General features: G+C 39.9%; 1 protein-coding gene across 1 annotated transcript in view; it reads right to left on the reverse strand.

Annotated features, from left to right (window-relative positions):
• The window catches only part of WDFY2 (WD repeat and FYVE domain containing 2), a 69,275-nt gene that overhangs the window by 22,516 nt on the left and 25,862 nt on the right, over positions 1-20,897 (reverse strand). Inside the window, exons 2-3 of the mRNA XM_062020470.1 lie at positions 11,060-11,127; positions 5,869-5,942 (exon numbers count right to left, since the gene is read on the reverse strand). Coding sequence (XP_061876454.1) covers positions 5,869-5,942; positions 11,060-11,127 — 142 coding nt within the window. The remainder of the gene's footprint in view (positions 1-5,868; positions 5,943-11,059; positions 11,128-20,897) is intronic.

Below are 20,897 nucleotides of genomic sequence, written 5' to 3' on the forward strand. Positions count from 1 at the left end.
CTAACACATCATATCCCCAGCTTGGCACCAAGGTGTAGAGGCTGCAATACTCATCTGTGGAACATCTACTGATTCAAGCTTCCAGGAAAACAACTATGAGAGATTTCAGGCAGCTATGTATTTTGCTGTTTCAAGGTTTCTATTCATAACTTAGTTATAAATATGTCCTCTTGAATTGCTCTTCTTCATCTTCCTTATTCTGCTCCACCTCCCATTAGCTTTCCTCTGGCAGCCGAGGACTGCAGTGGGGAGTGTTATTTAAACAGCAGTAACAAATCAATTAAGTCAGATGGATTTCTATACCAGGGTCACCTTAACTCTGCAAACCACTGAATATTAAAAACTTGCTATACCTCCCTAGCTGCTCACAGAGTAAGTGGTTTTCACAATGCATCATCGCATAGAATGCTTTGCTACCAAGCTTACTTGAAGCAAGGTCCTTTGCTATGAATGTCAATGTTCTGCTGTCATTACCTAAAAATAAATGGCTTCAATTGCTACAACACATGGTGGGAGAATACACCTGCCCTTCCCATCAATTTGGGTGTCCCCAGCTTTGACTGTGGTGGCACACAGATGTTGGTGACTTCAGGTGGGATGAAGAATGTGGTGTGTATTTTCATTTTTCTTTGCATTTTTCCCATGGCCATTCTGTGCCATGATCTCAACAGTTTCACAGTTCCAGTGACAGACTGAAAAGGCTTTTGAATCTCTCCATTATAACACAGTGAATCAAACACAAATGCAGTTTGTAAGGTTTAGCCAAGTGCTGATAAGCTCTTTAATACAAACCACAGCCATGTACTATTAATACATCATTCCAGTCAAACAGATAAACAAATACAGTACAAAATAAACACAGTTCTAATTAACCTGAATACTGGATATATTTCCTTTCACTTGCTTCTCATTTTCTTCTTTGAAAGCATATAATAATTTGTGATGCATTTTCCTGTTCTGCATCTTCTAACCTTTGTCAGGTCTTTACTCCCTGCTACCCTTTACACTATCACATGTTCCTCCATGGCACTCCTCCTCCTCCTCCTCTCCCTTTCAAGGCCAACTGTATTAGTTGCATCAACAGACAGGTATTTTAGCACAGGGCACCAAGAAATTCATGCCCTATTGCACATCCATTGTGTCATCTGCACTATAAAAACACCAACCACATCTCTTTAACATTGTACCAGCAGAAACTGGGAGGGTTTTTACCCTTTCATACGTATATGTTTTTCTCCATCCAGAGCTGCTGACGCTCAGTTCTCATTAGGCAGCTTTCTGGCTCTTCTTAATGAGCTAGAAAGGCTGAGGTCACCCACACAGCTCAGTTGGTGCTTGTTAACAGAAGAGAGAAATATTTCTGAGTCCTGTGTGAGCCCCTTTGCACAGGAGGGGCTGGGATATATCAGAGTGTTCAGGATAAAACTTTTTTTTTTCTTGGAAGATTGCTCTTTCCTCTTCAGAGGTTTTGTTTTTGGGTTTTTTTTCAAATACTTTACTATCTTTTTTTTACCAGAGTGAAAATATTAGTGATCAGTCTTGGCCATTTCTTGTGAGCTTATGAATACAATGGTGACTTGGTACTATAAAAGCTTTCACAAAGCAGAAAGGAGAAGCCCTGAGCATCCAAAAAGACTGCAATTTAGTGCCCACTGTAATACAAAGACCCTCAAATGTACCTTCATAGAATCATAGAATGGTAGGGGTTGGAAGGGACCTTTAGAGATCATCTAGTCCAACCCCCCTGCAGAAGCAGGGTCACCTAGATCAGGTTGCATAGGAACATGTCCAGGCGGGTCTTGAAGACCTCCAAGGAAGGAGACTCCACAACCCCTCTGGGCAGCCTGTGCCAGGGCTCCCTCAAACAGAAGGAAAAACTATTTCACTGTGAGGGTAAGTGGAACTTTTTGTGTTCCAGCTTCATCCCATTACCCTTTGTCCTGTTGCTAGCTACTATAGAAAAAAGGGATGTCCCAACCTCCTGACACTCACCCTTTAGATATTTATAAATGTTAATAAGATCTCCCCTCAGTCTCCTCTTCTCCAGACTAAACAGCCCCGGTTCCCGAAGCCTTTCCTCGTATGAAAGATGTTCCAGTCCCCTGATCATCTTGGTGGCCCTGCGCTGGACTCTCTCCAGAAGTTCTCTGTCTCTCTTGAGCTGAGGAGCCCAGAACTGGACATAGGACTCCAGAGGGAGCACACCTCCCTCTCACTGAACCACGAAATTCTCTTGAGCCTAAGACCTCCATAAAACATCAACCTGGAAATATCAGCATCTTGTTTCAAATTATTCTAGTTCAGGCAAACAAAACCCATACTCAGGTGTGTGCCATTTCAGAGTCCTTGGCCAAGGGGCTTGCTGACATGGCCCAGGATCTAAGGAAGACCTATGTCTTTCCAGAGCTCCAGGTGGATGCCAACAGATATATGCCAAAATAACACTAGACACCTCTGCTTAAACAACTGAATCAATGTCTGGGTGTTAATAATCTTTAGATATTAGTTACATGCTACCCATTCACAACCTAGTTTCTACCCCACACAATGTATAGTCTGCACTCTGGTAGATTTTGACAGCACAATGAGGATCTCTTTAAAGGCTCAACTTCACCCTTTTAACACAAGCGACCAACTCACTTCGGAGAAGAAAGAGAATGAAGACTCTTAAATTGACTGCCAGACACTACACCTATGTTTGTTGCAGAGAAAACTCTACAAAATTATTACAGTGTTTTTACTTTATGAAGTACAAAAACTGGGAGAGAACAGAAACTATCACCTAGCATTCTCAGAGGGAAAAAGAAAGTGAACTTCCCACAGAGGCAGAGTGGGAGGGTGCACAATGGCAGGTAGAGCCTGACTCAGCCTCAGGTATTCAAATTGCTCTTTATGGTCAAACCTGTAGATACCTGCAAGATCAGACTATGTGGAAAATTGATTTATCTAAAGTATCATCCCCAAGGAAGAATTCTGAAGGGATTATTCTGGTGCCCTGTAGTCCTTGTGGCCCTGCTTGAAGTCTGTAACAGCTCCTAAACATAAGCATGGTCAGCAAAAAATATTAATTTAATTCAGTTTCAGCTACCTAAAAATCAAACCCCTCATTTAAATCTCCCCAGAAAACCGAAAAGGTGAGAGAGGTTTATGCCATTGTGTATTGGTTTCTAGGGTACGTAACATGAGCACCTCCAAAGGCAATTCACCTCTCCACTGGCTGCAGTGCCTAATGATTAACTTTATCTAGGAAGTTAACTTTCAGATTGATGAAATTAGGTGAGGAGTCTCATCTTGGCTGTGGAAGTCTCCCATCTGCTACAAATAATAGACCTTTCTTCTGCTTTTTCTTGTTGTGGTATCTTGAGAGACTTGCAGCCATTAAAGCATGTTTTTCACCACTTCAGAGCAAAGATTTTATGACCATGATAATATCTTTTGGCTTCCAAAAGGAACCTCAGGCAGTACCTAAGTCAAGGTAACAGAAATGCTATTTCTTCTCAAAAAAAGGTTTTTAAAGTGTAAAAAAAGTAAATCACAGAAACTTTTTTTAAAAAAAAACAATTTTAGGTACCATTGCTCTTCAAAAGCAAGATCACAGACATTTTTTCCACTCAAGAGAATGGTCTACTGTGCTGCACAAATGTTTGTGTAGCCTTCATGTTGAGAAGTTGCAAAAGGTTGAAAACAATCTCTTCATCTCTGTACAAGCAAAAAATTGTCACCCTGTTTCAACAGGGAAAAGTAGCTTTGCTGGAACATCTTTCTGTGACAAGACCATTGCTGCCCATCCTTCTCAAAGCACACTGTACACAGTTCTCAGGTGCCAGGCTTATGATCAAAAAATGTACAGTTTACAAACATTTCATGTAGAAGAAAAAAGGCAGTTCCACTTTCTTATGCCCACTTACATATAAAAGCAGAAATTCCTTGCAATGCAGAAAGTTTAGTCTGAGATTGTGGTGTCCCTCTTGTGAGTATTATAGCTGCTTACAGCCCTCGCCAGGAATCCTTTCCTTCTACTCAAAGTGAAGATGAAGGATGATTTTCAGCCTTATTTTTTTTAGTCCTGCACCCAGCTCATACAAGAGTGTTGGGCTTTACCAGAAATGTTAACTTGAAATATCTGACAAATTCCCAAATACTTCAAGCGGCTCAGGTAAATTGCGTCCACTTTCCCTTTGAGGGCCACACAATTAAAAGTAAGGGCAATACAGTCACCTCGCTGCAGTAAGTTCTCTTATTTTGTGATCAGTGTGCCCCGCTTGTATACCCCTGTGCTAATCATCATAGCTATGCTCAGAAAGGAAAATTTATCCTTTCCTCCAGAGGGTGGTTGTAACCCACTTTTAAGCACTTGGGGATTTTCTCTAACACCCTAATGTTGCTGGGACTTCAATATTAGGCTACCCTCACTCTTATTCTGTTCCCATCTCCACCACTTCTTGTAGCACACTACAGCTGTGGCTTCTTACAAGCCTTAGGTTTGCTGCAGAGGAAACATTTAATCTCGCGTGGAAGTTTGTGGAGTGCACCAACCCTTCCCCCTTCCTATGGACTTGTATTCAGAAGACTGGGAAAAGCCCAGTTTAGCAACAAACTGAATCTCCCTTAGACAAGGCAATAATACCCAAAGTCACCAGTTGGTTCACCACCTGCATATCTCATTTACTTTCTTTAGCTGCAGAATGGAAAATATTTGACTTCATTCAGACTCAAGCATCCTATGACTTTTCAAGGCAAAAATGCCCCGAGGACAAAGGACACACCTTCTTCCATCATGTCAGAGTACTTAAATACCTTATTTACAGTAGCTTTCACATTCCTCAAAGGCCTGGTGAAAACAGAAGTGCCCAGTAGGACTAGCAAACTACAGCTATTTCAGAGTGGGAAGGAGGGAATTTCAGAGGTGCAGGGAATTCTCTAGCAGCTGTTGCATCTCCTAGATACAAAAGGAAAAATCTGCTACTAGCCATTAATAGCTTTATAGGTCAAAACCTTCACATCTTTGATACAGCTCTCAGGCAACAGCTAAAAGGATCATACACTCTTTCCCAAATACCATCTTGGCTTCAGCGCAGACAGCTGCCCTTATGTCAACCTGTAAACACTCATTCAGTTATAAAACATGTAAGGCAGAAAACAGTAGCAACAAAAATCTGAAATGGTGGTACAATGATCTTAAACTGGAAGAGGAGTCTATTGATGAGGCATAGGTGAAAAATACCTGTCTGACCCATGAACCTTACACAGAGTGATACAGCTCTTTACTTATCATCCCACAGGAAAAATCCATCCATTGATTAATATCAACTGATACCCTCTGTCCTAGATCTAAAAGACAGACTCTTCTTTTTAAGACCCTGCTTCCTTTACACACTCACATATCGCAGATGTTAATGAACAAAATCTTTCTCTCCCATTTAGGAGAAACTTCTCTGAAGAAATTAAGAGGAAAACAAAATCTGAATGCTGAGGTTCAGAAAAGCATCTAGATATGGACCAAAAATCTACCTTCTGCTTCTCAGAAGATGATTTTCCCCCCGTTAATTGCTGCTTTCAGAAAACATTGGTAAGTATTATTAACAGGGCTCTCAAATTTAATGGAACAACAGATAGATTTCTGTGCTGTTATTTTTTAAGAGACATGCAAATTAAGACAGTTTGTTGAGTTGCCTAATAAATACTGTAAATCCCACTCAATCTCTTTGTGGCAGTTGGAATGAAATTTGTAATAATCTACTATTTTCTACACTGCAGCTTCAGTTCTACTAGCAGTAAAACACTGGCAAAAATGATCCTCGTCACAACATCACACATAGACTTCTCAAAAGGGAAGCATTTCAACTAGAAATCTTTGGATGTACTTACTGAGATTGTACCATTGTCTAGACCTATGGACAGCCTTCTGGTTTCCGGGTTAAAAGACATGCATGAACATGGAGCTGAAAAAAATGAACATGTTGATGAAGTTAACAAAACTGTGATTCTCATTTTCTAGAAGTTCTGGAAAGCCTAAAACTAACTAACATGCTTTATGGTGCCGTAGAGTATTTTGGCTCTTCAAATAGACAAGTACTTGAAAAACCCAAAGGGGTTCTTGCAATTCATTCAAGCCTATCCTACTAGGACATAGACCAAGGGATATTTCTTGCTCCAGCTCCTTCATCTTTTTCTTACTATTCTGAAAACAGGCATGTCATACAAGATATAAGAAACAGCTGACACTTCAGTATAAATATGAGAGATTACTTAGCTGAATAATTTAGGGTTACTTCATTTGCCTGAATTTTACTGACAAGAAAGCACTGTATTATGCCAGAGACTTGCATCCTATACCTGCAGTAAGAAAGTTAACTTGTAGGAATCAACATTATCAACCAATATTAAGGATTGAGAATCTAACTGCACCCTACTCCAATTTCACCACAGATGCTATGACAGTATAATATACTATGGCCAAAATAAAATATTGCATCAAAAACTAGCCACTGTTTTATTATATTAATATTACTCTAATGCACATAGTGTACTCTTAAATTGCACACAAGTCAGGTATACTATGCTCCTTTGAGGATCTGGCTGAGTTTGAATCAAAGGTATTGTCTTGCAAGAAGAGCTATGCTTGGTTTAATTGGGAAATTGTGAAGTTGCATTGAGAAGGCAGATTTCTTTTTACTGCTCAACACAGCAGCATGAAGCTGGGAGTCCTGCTGTACCAACAGAAACCTCCAGGAACTATTTTTCAACAGTGATTGCTAACTGCAGCTAGGGGCAGGCATTCTTGCACCTTCCACATGGATAAGAATGTTTTTGAAACCATATTCCTGTGATAAAAACAGAGTACAGTCAGATGTGCTTTTAGTTCCCCCTCTTGGTTTCTGATCTCCACTGTGATTACTTGCACTGTTTTTATTGCTAACAAGTCTGCAGTCCTCTCATTTGCAGTACTGTATATCTGGTATAGTCTCAATTTGTGTAAAATCTCACCTAGCTTTAAGTAGTCCATAGCTCAGCAAACCTTCCCCAATAGTTTAGTTGTCATCAAAGCTACATGAAGGAGAGTTTATGTTTAATGTTTTACAAAACTTGTTCTACCTTTAGTACAACCACCCCCATTGAACCATTTCCTAAAAGACAACCAACTGCAAGCAGAAAGCCTGTCACGTTCACATCCAGGCAGGCGCCTTGATTTATTTATTTCCTGGAAGCACTGACTGAATTAAATAAGAAAAGGCTTCAGTTCAAGGAAACTGCCAGAAAGGAAACACTTAAGCACTACTTATAATGACAAAATTGCACCTTCCCATATCTCTCACTCCAAAAAGGAAATCTTGAATCATCCCTTCAGATGGTGGTACATTATTATTACACTGAGGTTTCTGGGGTTGTGGCAGAATGAGACAGTTGTAGGAAAAATAGATCTTGGGGGCAGGGGGAGAGGAGCGGAGGGAAGCAATTCCAAGCAGAATAAACACCAAATCCTTTTAAAGGCACTTGATGGAGAATGGGTGTATTCTACATACCATTTTTCATATGCTAGACACAGTGCATACTGTTGAAAGAGCTACTAATAATCCTGAATACAATAAACAGCTCACAGAGAAAGTCTCAGGTAAATTAGCTATTATAAGCATGCTTTTCCCAGATAACCTGAAGTGTTTCAGAAGCAAAGGGTGCAAGCAACTGCTTGACACAAGCTGATTTTAAAAAAAGTTACTTCTAAATTCCAGACCTGTGTGTACACAGTCATATCAGTGTAAAGATACTTATTTTCCTAAGTGAATTTTTCAGTAACATGTGCTTTTGGAATAATCATTATGTCAGCACTAAAATCACATTCACACTAGTCACACCAACGTAGCTGAAGTAATGCCAGTTGTAACAAGACTGCATCAGCTTACACTTTAGTGAAAATAAGATGACACTCAGCTACTTAAACCCTTAGGCTTAAGAACAGGGGAAGAAAAAAAAAAAGCAAAACAAACCAACCCCAAACCCTAAGCTTCTGAGACATTTAAGATCCTTTCACAGTAATATCCAGAAAAAAAACCAGCAGAACTTTGGCTGTAGTCAGGGCAAATTTGTACAAGGCAAATACACACTAATATTAGTCTTTGGAAAATTAATTGTAGAGGAAAAGTCCAATTACATACTCAAACTCTCAACAGTGTGTCACTTCTATTACAGGCTGGTAGAAATAGAAGAGAAACGTCTGTGAGAGGTTTGGGATTGGTCTGGGTCTTTTTGGGTGGCTTTTCTTTTTTTGGCAAAGCTTATTTCTCTTGACTACAATTCCTTTTCTTTCCATAAACTTGTGCCTACTAAGCTGGGTTTTTTTTCCTTCTGTACAGACACTGACCAGAAATCATATATCTAAACATGGTTACATATCTGTAATCTGTGTTACACAGTTGTAACTAAGTGTATCCTTCTAATTATGAGGAAGGTTAACGTACTTATCAGTGGTCTGCTGTTAATAAATACAGCTGTTGAGACTATGCTAGCATGAACATTATCCAGGTTTCCAGCCTACATTGTTTGCCTATCATTACTGATGATAAAACATCATGTGCAACACCCACAGCTTGCTCTTTCTCATGGGCTAGAGGAGATGATAAAAAATGTGACCACCATGTTGTTCAGAATTTTCCAGCCACAGAAACGCCCATAGATGGGACATAAAACTTTGTAATTTGGAAAATCCCACCTCTAAAGAGCAGTAAGTGTGTCCATGCAGAAGAGATCAACAACCTATATATCTTTTTCCAGGTATTTCCTGTGTTTCATCCTCAGAATGCACCGATGCATTTGGGTGCAGAACTTGACCGAAGTACATGGCTGACTCAGCCCAACTCCTCATCTACCTTATCTCCCTGAGCACCCAAGGAGCGAACTCAGGTATTAAAGGTTACCTAATATCAAATGATCACTCCCTACAACTACCTGAAGGGGAGCTGTGATGAGGTGGGGGTCAGTCTCTCCAGTAATGAATGAGGAAACGGGCTCAAGATGTGTCAGGGGAGGTTTAGATTGGACATTAAGAAGAACTTTTTCACTGAGAGGGTTATTAAGCACTGGAACAGACTGCCCAGGGAGGTGATGGGGTCACCATTTCTGGAGATATTCAACAGACACATAGCTGAGGTGCTGAGAGATATGGTTTAGTTTTGTGATGGGCCTGGCAGTGTTAGGTTAGTGGTTGGACTTGATGACCTTAAATAATAAAATGGTGTAGGTCATGCACCACCCTAACCAAAGTCACAAGTCATGCTAATGGGGTATCTATAGGTGGAACTGCCACTCACAGTTTGCTAAGCAGCACAAAGGCATCATCATGCCTACTACATTTTTACACAGAGAACCTCTGGTCAGTCGTTCTTTAAACCATAAAAAAACAATATGAACCTAAAACAGAGGACCATCAAAAAGGTGACCCACACAGAAACAGACAAAAAGAACATTTCCAGTCAAATGCAGATTTGTACAGAGCACTTTCTAAGATTTCCAAGCTTAAAGCCACAATTGATAACTATGCAATTGGCATAGTTATCAATAACACAGTATAATTTTAATATCTCATGGCTCAAAAGCTTACCAGCCTTCCAAGTGAAGGAGCAGTGTCAGGTGTTCAATTTTATGAAGGAATTTTAAAATAGTCCCCTTTGAGTGCATATGGATCTACTCCATCATTCCAGTGAAGCTGTTATTACTGGCAATAATGTGCCATTGCAAAACCAGGAGGACTTAACAAGGTTCTATAATGCAAATGTATGCATAATCACCACATGGGAAAAAGAGAAGTATCAATGCCAAAGTACTAGAATAGGCATTTCATAACAGTTTGACTGGGGGATTCTATGATCCTATGACAGGTCAAGAGAACTTAGGCCATTGCTAGTAATCATGACAGAACTCCACAGACTGCCACATCATTACCTGGTTTCCAATAACTTTTTGTGCAAAATCTTGAGCAGAAAGTACTTAGAGGCTTGATGTGTTCTTATGAGCTAGTCTATCACCAAAGGAAAAGAGATCATCCTCTTTACCAAACGAATGCTTTCTACAGCAGGCAGTCAAACACCATGCCACTCTAGGGTCCTAAGTTGATGTTGATGTGGTACTAAAAACTTACATGTCTTAAATATTTTACTTATTGTGGGGACAGATGTCTCTTCCAAATCTATCTATCTTAGCTTAAAATAATTCTTTCTCCAGAGAGTAAGAATACCTTGATGAGACTTGATAAATGCTCCCCAATCTGTGGACTTTAGGTTAGCTTCATAAGCTTTCCAAAGACAAGCTAACCCAGCACATCTGAAGCTGACTGAGGAGCATCAGCATACTCCTGCTGCTGCTCCTGACCTGCAGAGCTATACTCCTGCACTCAACACAGGGGTTATGACAAACAGCTAGGGCTGTGATTTCTTCAACTGTCTCCTGGAAAAATGGGCATCAATCTGCAGTTTCTTTTAAAGCATGAACACTCTCTTTGGGAGAGGAGACATACAGCAGACCATACCGAAAGGATGCATCAGGAAGATTTGGTTTTCCACATTTAATTGCAGGGGTAAAATCATGCTGCTTCTTCACTGGAAGAGCTGCTTTCCCTGTCTAGTATCCTCTCGATCATATTAGCTGCCACAGGACATTAAGTTCTTACCAAATAAAACCATTTACCATTGCACTCTAATAGACTGAGCACATGCAGTCAGAAGAGCAGAGTGATTTATCCTGGAGACTTACAAAGCTTTATAGACTCCATTAGTGGCAGAATGCAAGGCTACATTTTGAGCTCCCACATTTTTAAATCCCCGTTTGCATTAAATGCTCGTCACTTGCTAGCATATCTGTACCCTTTTGTTGTTGTAATCCCTGATTCCTCTCAGAAGTGTTAGCATGCAACTAGATAAAGCTTCACAGAAATCAAGAGGATTGTTCAAGAATAATATTTAATACTCAGCGGTAAGCTTGCAAACAGTCATAAGCATGAAGCTGCATCAAAACCAGAAGAGACATTTTGCAAACACACAGTAGATAGTGAACAGCTCCTTATACTTACAAGGCATTGCATGGTATATGCTGGGCCAGTACTGACCACTGTCTCTCTTCAGCCAGACACGAACTGTTCTATAAGAGAAAAAACACAACACACATGTGAGGAAGAATGATAAAGTGACTACAAATGAAAACAAAGAGGTGACAATGAATGCACAAGACCTTCTTATTTTGCTTAGAGGGAAAGTAAACATGTAAACTCCCACAGCAGCCATATACATCAACCTCAGATTAATCTCTGTAGGGTGATGAGGGTAGCCCATTCTTTGGTTCCATGTAGCACTCAACATCTCAGCCGAATGTGTCCTAACAGTATTTGGAAACTGCTGCGGCTTTTTGTTATTTGCCTTTATCAAGAACTGAACATGATTGTTCATTCAAGCCCTTACATGAGGATTTCAGACACTTCGGGTAGCCCAGGAAAGCACTGCTGTTTCAGCCCATCCAGTCCCCTGCAGGAGCCTTTCCCCTGCTCTCAGGGGAAGTCTTTTGTCCCTCTGCTGCCTCTTGTTTTATTGTTCTGCTTTAGGAAAGCCTCTAAGTAAAGGACTGAAGTTCTGATATCTTCAGCTTCTATTTATTAAGTCCATTTGTGCTAACAGGGAGCTCTTCAGCTTCAGGACTTTCCCACCTTCTCAGTGTATTCAGAGTGCTATCAGATGCCCATTTAGCATCATGTCGAAGAAGCCAAGCTCTTATCCTCCTCTGAAGAGGACACTTGAGGCAATGGGCAACTTTGCAGATCTCCTCTACCCCATTTTGGAGTTGCTGTCCTCAAACAGGAAGCATACAGTGCTCCAGACCTCTCCACAAACACATCAGTGGTTCCCTCTCTTCTAGAAGACCTTTCCAAGGTATCTCAGGATTACTTTTGTTTTCTCATAATCGTATTGTAGTGGCAGCTCCCTGTCACTCAGTCCACGCCCTTCACATACTTAAGACACTTGCTGCTTGTTTCCTGAGCAGAGGATGAGGACTGATACATCGAGTCATTAAATATTTGTTATTTCAATTCTCATTGTCATTTGCTTGTTTGTGTACAATCTCTGAAGCCTCTTTCTAATTGAAGATGTAACTGAAGATTAGTTCATCAGCTTATTTAATCAAAACATGCCTAGTAACGGTCATCAGGCAGGCAAAGCAGCAGGCAACCAGTAATCTTGTTCCTGCACAGCCTACAGTCATCTCAGTCACAACTAACTGTTATCTGCCTTACTGTTCCTCAAATCCTTATCAACTCCATAACTCTCCATATAATACTGTATTCAATGCTTTACTGATTTATACAACATGTACTAAACTTCTCTAGAAAATTTAGTAATCCCAGACAGTATTGTGTTATTGTAGCATAATAAGATTTTCACCTGTCAGCATTTCTACCTAGCTTTCCCCACCAAAGTTACGTGCTAATAGATACAAGAGGAATCTCAAAAACTACTGTTACAAATAAGCCTATTTTCCTGTAGCAAATCTATAACTTGCATTTGACAGTAATCAGGGAGAAACAAAAAAGCAAGAATGGCTCTTTCCAGTTCATGAAACATGTGGAAATACAGCTTATGGAGAAGACTATGTGTTCATTCCTACTGTTAGCTCATTTTTGTGGAAAAGCAGATTTCAGCTCTTTTCAGCCAGTAAGTTTAGAGCAATAGAATAACACAATATGATTTGATCTACAACATTACATACACAAAAATGAATATGAGCACAGATGCAATATAATAAAGCAACTGAAGAACTAGTTATGTATCCTGCAAACTCCAAGGTAAGGGCTGCACCACTACACGTTGGCATATACCCAAAATCAGGTTTCTGCTCATCCTGCTCTGCATCCAAAGTCATTTTTCAGCAAATAATTCAGCGACCCAAGTATTTGGACACTATATAAGATGTATCATTTTAGAAGCATCTTGTGCATACACTTTGCTCTAAAAACTAACATTTCACTGAGTCAACAAGTCCCATGGTCAGAAATCTCTCACGAATCACTTAAAACCTGCAAAATTCAGTATAATTATCTCAGAAATTTAACAGTCTTTTTGCAATGAATCAAAAAGCAGCTTTTCTGCAGTTCTGAAGCAAAACCACAAATACTTTTTTAGGGATAATTCATCAGCTGTTAACAATGCTACTGTATTTTTGATAGTGGGACGGCCAAATCCTCTTGTCATTTCTTGCAGTAGGTAACCATAGCTGTTGTCAGAGTGGCATTCTGCATCTGCATTGGCCCACACAAATCTGGGAACACATCGACAGTCACAGGGCTGTATATCAGGTTTGGGACTGGGTCCAAGAACCTTTGGTCCACCCCCAAAGGGGACCACTTTTGCTAAGAAAGTGGTCACTTGAATTCTGGAAGCAGATCAGACACTTTTTCCCAAACAAGCTCTTACTAACGTGTTTATCTTCAAAAAGTGACATTGTTGTAGGAATGAATGAGTGTGCACAAAAAAAAATGATGTGATGAATCATCACACAGAGCTGAAATAACTCAGTATGAAACCGCCCTGGGGAGGTGTACCAATATCCTGTGATAGACTTGTCTTTCTTGACCCTCCAATCTATCCATTCAAAACTCCCAGGCTTCAACAAGGTTGCCTCTCCTCTCCACTTTAAGGTTCTGGCAAATAATAAATCCAGCACGACATCTTACAGATAAGTGAGCTTATTAGAAAAGGAATACATACAAGAAAAAACCTTTTAAAAGCTGGAAGAAATAAATATAAATTTTCTTGGCAAAAGTGACGACAATTTAGATGCTTTGGGTTGGTTTTGTTGTTGGTTTGTGTTTTTTTTTTTAACTGCAGCCACTCAAACTTACTAATTAATTTGCCAATTATGTCAATGTTAAGACTGTTAGACAAATGATTTTTAACACCTCCTTAAAAAGTGATTTACGAAGGCAAGGGGTGGAATGTCATGGTTTGACATGACAGCCATTTCCAGTAAGGGGGAAAGGGGTGTAAAGACGGCTCCTGTGAGAAGTTGCTTGAAACTCTCCCCAACTCTGTGCCAGACCCACTTCTGGGACTGGGCCAATTAGACATCTCCACAATCACTTTTTAAAAAGAAGTCAGAAGAGGAGGGTTATTCCTGTTTCTTCCTTCTTCTGTCCCTTCTTCTTCTCTGAGTGGTGGTGGTGCAAGGATTGGGAAGAGAGAGAGAAGCAATCATGCAGACTCCAAGGTCAGTGAGGAAAGACAGTAGGAGGTGTGCTGGAGCAGAGACTCCCTGGCATCCTACAGAGAGGACTGGTGAAGCTGAGATTTGTTTGCTGGAGTCTGTTTCGCCCAGAACCGTAATTGGCAGCGAGCCCTTCCTGCCCTTGTCTTAATCCACAACAACCTTGCTTATCTTTTTACTCCCATTTCGCTGCGGCCTCTGCCATCCTAAGGAGGGTGGGGGTGAATGGGGGGCACCGAGTGAGAGACTGTCATGGTGCTTCTGTGCTAGCTGGGCCAAACCACGACACAAACCAAAAATAATCTTCTGCTTAATCTTAAAAAAAATCTCAACAAACAAAAAAGTGGTGGAGATTCCTAGTTAGGAGTGAAAACACTTTTACCAGCGTAGGCTTCTTCTGCAAGTACACAGTATGCTCATTTCTTTAGGCAGTCAAATACATACAAAAAATAGATAATCAGGAGACTGGAGCATCTTCCTTATGAGGAAAGGCCGTGGGAACTGGGGCTGTTTAGTCTACAGAGAGAAGACTGCAGGGAGATCTCATTAATATTTACAAATATCTAAATAGTGGATGTCAAGAGGTTGGGACATCCCTTTTTTCTATTTAGCAACAGGATAAGGGGGAATGGAAAAAAAGCTGAAACACAAAAAGTTCCATTTAAACATAAGGAAAAACTGTTTTACTGAGAGGGTGAGGGAGCCCTGGCACAGGCTGCCCAGGGAGAGTGCGGTGTCTCCTTCTCTGGAGGTCTTCAAAACCCACCTGGACACGTTCCTGTGTGAACTGATCTAGGCAAACATGCTTCAGCAGGGAGTTGGACTAGATGATCTCTAGAGGCCCCTTCCAACCCCTGCCATTCTGTGATTCTTCGATATTTCCACTCAATGACTAAGTCATGCAAAATGAGAAATAAAGCATTCTCAGAGTAAAAAGTCTATGAAAAGATGTTATCTAAGTCTAAAGTGTGTGAAAGGGAATAAAAACAGAAAGTCAGCTAATGCAATTCTTTACAGAAATACTTATCTCCCCAGTAAATAATTTTAAATAAAGGAAAACAAAAATTCTTTTAAAAAATATTTTAAAACTGAAGACAATTACTATCTTTAAAACAAGCATTTCAACGTTATGTCAAGTACTAAAACCAAATTTCATTATCTATGTATAAACTGATGTAAAAGCATAACATTTCTTCCTTATGTCAGAAAATGAAGACTCATGTTTTTCCTCTCTTAAGATCACTGAATTAGATAAGGGATGTTATTGAAAGAAGAAAAACTGACCTCAGTTCACTGAACTTTTCTGAATAACTTTTTCTCAAAGTAGATTTGTGTTAAAGAACAAAACTGTGACAATAACTGAACTTGGGAGAAGCCAAATGTTCTTGGAAGAGGGTCTCTTTTTCAGCTGCAGTTATGCACATTTTTGGATACTTCTTAACACAATACTACCCACTAGATGTGAAATCCAGAGCTTTTGAAGCTTCTAAAGAATGCAGAAAAAAACCCCACAAGCATAAATGAAAATAAGCTTTTTATGTATACATAACACAAACAGTACTCACTGCTTGCATAGCTACTCAGCTGAAACAACACCCACCCAGGTCACGATTCATTCTTCAACTGCTCTAGCGTGATTCAGTCAGCATCACCATGGATATCAGTTGTCTCTTCATTTTATTATCAATGAATTGACTTGGAAAGATTTTTAGAACCTGTCAAATTGATGGATACTCTTCTAGTCTTTTCATAACAGAGATGATTTATTTTAAAATGAGATAGGCTATATGGAAATAATTCTGCCATGCAAAAGGCAGGCTATGTCTTCATAAATTAAGAGGATAGGGGAAAAGGGTATTTTAAAAGAAAAATTGCTTTTCTCTGTTATGCTACAGGAGGTTGGACTTCATCTGAGTGCCTACTATACACATCAATAGCAGCATGTCCACCTCAGCATGGCAGCTCTATGCTTCACCATCTACTGAAACTTATTCCATCACTGGTACATGCCATGGCATCTTCTTTCCATTAAGGGCATTTTGTTCACATAAACCCTAGTTTGTGTGTTTAGGCTGCAGTGTGCTCCAAGAAACTGCATAATGCTGCTGGGCTGAATGCCAGGTTCTGTACCCATCCCTACTCTGGCCTAAGCTAGAAAACTGCATGTCACTTGGAGAGGCAGACTTGAGTTCCTGAAACTGACTCATAGGCAGTGCTCTACTCTTTTCTCCATGGTGCCTTGCATGAAATCAAGGCAAAAGATAAATACTTTGTCTTGTGTATGTGTTGCATACAGTACAGACATATTGGACACGTCCCAAAATGTCTGCATGTTGCAACACTGTGAACTCTGTTGCAGTGAGATCCAACACCACCTCAAGAAACAAGTTATCCCTATTCGACTCCACTTCTCCAGAATACACATAAAATCATCAGTTCTATTTGTAGTGACAGTGAAGAAATCCCATAACAGATCCCTCATCTCCTGTTTGTGAATATTTTCCTTCCTCACTCACATCTTTTAAAACATTTCTCTTCGCCAAGATTCATTTGTGTAATGAACTGTCACCTCCATGCCTCAGGCATGTGTCAGCTGTGTAACACAGCAGAGGAAATACTCAACACTTACAGTTTACTACAATATTTTGTTGGTACTCTTAGGCTTTGGGAAATTGTTTTAAATTGTATTTTAATTTACCTTGGACCATATATTGTGGGATTTTTTTTTTATTTCCTGTCTTGCTGAGGGTCCAAGGTAAGCATCAAACCCAACACAAGGTATGCAATACATTTTATTCCTATTTGTAGGAATACACTTGGTACAGAAATTATCATCTGTCACTTTCTAAAGTCCTATCAGGCTCACCCAGAGATCAACTCCTGCCCTATGAAAGTGAGGTAGACAATCTGTGCAAATGAAATGACATGGTTAAAAATAAAGGCAGCCTTTTGTCAGCTGTTCTAATCACAGAACTAATTTAACACAGTTACAGAAGAGTAGGCAAAGGAAGACACTAAAATACTCTGGAAAATTCTTTAAAATGCTCATCTAGATGTTTTACTGACAGAAGAAATAAGAGATTAGACTATTATAGCCAAGGTTAGTGCAATCTGTGAAGTTTCAGGTATACCTATGGAGTATTAGCACATATTCTCTCCATCAATATATTGAAGACTTCTTTAGTGTTGAAATAAAAAAAAAAAAGTTTAAAATTCCCTTGTTCCTTAATATCCAGTAGTCAGAAATTCAGAACTATTCAAAAACCATGTCTCTCTGAAAACTGAGTATCTGCACTGGAAACAGAAAAAGCTTTATCTGCTGTCATTACATAAACATGACAATAGTAGTACTTGAAGTCCAAGTACAGCACTACCAGTTTTACTGCCTTTAACTCATTAGAAGCGGGATCGAGAAAACTATTTAATAATTGTACTAAAGATACTATGGTAACAAATGCCTCAGCTTTTGTAAGCAAGAGATGTGAAGAGGTTCTGGCTCCCATCAAGTAATGACATGAGCTACTACTGGAATTTTCTGAGAGAATGAAAGATCTTTCACATTTAGCAGCAGCTCATGAAACAGTCTCTGTGTACTGGAAGCAGCAACAAGGAGTTCTGCTCCTCTGACAAGTTTGGAAAGAAAATATATGAAAGCAAAAGTCAAAACCAGAATTTATTTCTGAGCCAGTCTGTGTTTCAGTGAAACAAAAAACCCCAAAACTTAATAGCAGAGTGATAAAACTTCACCAAAAGGACTTTATGTCCTCCTGAAAAAAAACAAACAAATAAACAAACCAAAAAGCAAAGCAACCCCAAATGACAACACTTCCACATCACCACCCCTCCCCAAACTTGAAGACCCAGGGAAGTACATGCTTGTGTGTCTCAGGTTTATCCATGCCACTCCCCACAAAGCCCATCATACAAACCCATCCCAGTCCCCACAAAGTCCATCACATAAATCTTGATGGAGGGTTCTCCATAAACCTCACAATTTGGGGGCATGTTTCAGATTCTACCTTGTTTTAACTGGTTTTGATGAACAAATGTGTGATTTAAACTAAATTAAACAAGGGTTTACTCACTGGGCTCTAAGACTGTAAGACAGTGTACAGCTATACATCACTGTTCTAGGTTCTTTCATATTACAAAAGGGCAGGTTTGGCTTCTAAAACGAAGTGTAAGAGCTACTAGTTCAGGAAAGGGGGAAAAGATTGAAGAGCTTTGAAGAATGGCCTTTGTTTCAGGGCTGTTTTAGAGAAGTTCCCTCTTCACAATGATTACATAAGGGCATTTCTAGAAGATACGGTATCTTCATTGTAACCTTACAGTCTGTAGCTCAATCATTCTGCTTCCTATAAAATAAAAGCCTTTTGAGCAATAATTGTACTCTTTTCTCTAAGTCTCAGGCCCTATGACAAAACCATGGGAGCAGTAAGATCTGGCCTCAAGAGGAAGCTCAGCTAGCTCTCAGTAGCCAATACCTGTGACATGCTTCTGCTGTACCCGAAGCGCTACTGCTGTTGCTGTCAGTCCAGCAACCCTTCTGCATAAAGCTCAGAAGCACCCCAGGAACATGATTGCTGCAAGGGAGACAAACCAGATAATGGCTGCATGCAGTCCTAGACAGGAACAGCACAGGCAGCTGCTGAAAACCACATGGAGGCAGCTGGATCTGGCAGCAGTAGCTCAGGCACCAACTGGGTGGGAGCAATAAGTCTGATGAATCCTTGAACATTCAAGTGCACTGTCAGTCTCCCCTGGTGATATAATATATATAGCAGGCTAGTAGAGAATGTTTTAGGTGAGGTTCATCATTACAGTAACCTCCATGATAATAATTTACACAGCACTTGTCAGACATGGGTCAATAAAAGCCCAGACTTATCATTTCTCCTTCTGCCACACAACAATGCCAGATGCAGCCTTTACAATGCAGACGCCCACTTGATGCTGAACAGGGACCTCAGGAGCAATCTTCAGTCTGGTGTAAAGAGTGGAGGAGGAGTGAAATGCACAAGAGAGTTCATAGACTTTTCTGACCATCAGCTGGTGGCAACTAATCTGATTTTTGCTACCTTTAATGATTTTCCTCATTAAATAAAAATAATTTTATTTGCTGTCCATAATTCTGCCTTGAGAATCTCTCTTGCCACATCCATTCTCAGTCATTAGTATAGTTTCTTACCACGGATCCCAGTAAGATCCTGAGTCCTACAAAAAATAAACTACATGTTATACAAGTCTTTTGATCATGAATAATCTAATTTTCGAGCCCGTATCTCCAGAGAAGACAGAGAAAAAGCTACTGAATGTTGTGTGAACTAAGCTCAGAGGTTAATGATCTTGTAGAGCACTTTACTGCTTCCTTTCTGCTTAGGAGGAATGCATTGAGAAAGTCTTGGAATGAAGCTCAAAGCAAAGGTACGCAGGGAAGAAACTGCAAACCTGAAGTACTGTACATTTACCACCTATATTCAGAAAAAAGCATTACACAAAAAGTATGCCAAGCAAGCAGACAGATGGGCCAAAAGACAGGCATTTTGTCAGGTAAAGCTTACACAAGATTCTAACTCAAACCATGCTTTGTGTGTTTTTTCCCCATTTAATTCATGCTGCTGTAGACTACATGCAAACACATGTTGAATAAAAGGGAAAATGTCAAAGTTTTGGTAGGTTATATTCAGCTATAGAATTGCATAGGTTTATCAGAGAAAAACTGTTGTAACCATCAGTGGTACTTCGACCTAAGAGACATTACTTAATTTAACACAGTTTTGGTTTACATAGAAGGCTTTTTGGGTATTCTGTGGGAAGTGACTAGAAAACAAAGTTTCATGGGAGACAATCTCAGGAGAAATGGATTTTTATGACTCAAAAAAAAAATCATAGCAACATGACAGTTTTACTACTCAGCTGTGAAACAGTTTCCATCCATTTTTCAGTTTTCTGGACAATGAGCAATGCAGTTCAGTGATTTTTCCAGTTACCCAAGCATGTATGCCTGGAAGCAGTGCGTGCTCCACTGTTCAGGCACTGGACTGAAATCAGATTCTGACCAGTTTCCACATTGAAATTTTGGGCAAGTAAAGAGACACCAAAAAAAACCAACCATAAGCACTACCTCAGAAAAAAAAAAATATTGTGTTACCTTGAGGTTACCAAGACAAGGTTCAGAGAGTTGAGCTGCTTTAGGTCTTCAGCAGCTCTACAAGAAGTGCTGCTCATCAGGTATCATATGAATCGGTGCAGTGTCTATACTCTATTCCAGCATAAATGCTGTAGGGAAGCCAATTTTGTCTGCAAATGCAGGTAAATGCAGGTATGTAGTTCTCAGTGAGCATCAACCTACAGCTTTGGAAATTATTAAACAGAGTGTTACATCACACTGGGATGTTTTTCAAGCAAAGTTTCAAAATTGACTCCCTTATTAAGACTTGTGCATCAGTCTTCCTTACAGAGCTCTGAGGTAACAAAATGATCTTCATCGCTCCCTCTCACCCACAGATCCACCAAATGATTTCCCTTCCAGAACAGATGAAGCTTTGGTGCTTCTTGTACTGATCAATTCCCATTTGCATTCGGGGAGCATAAACACACAACTTTTTGAAGTTAATCGCCTTAGATGATTTAATTATTGCAATCCAATTACTTTCACC

This window comes from Colius striatus, chromosome 1 (assembly GCF_028858725.1).
Source record: "Colius striatus isolate bColStr4 chromosome 1, bColStr4.1.hap1, whole genome shotgun sequence".
Classification (NCBI taxonomy): Eukaryota; Metazoa; Chordata; class Aves; order Coliiformes; family Coliidae; genus Colius; species Colius striatus.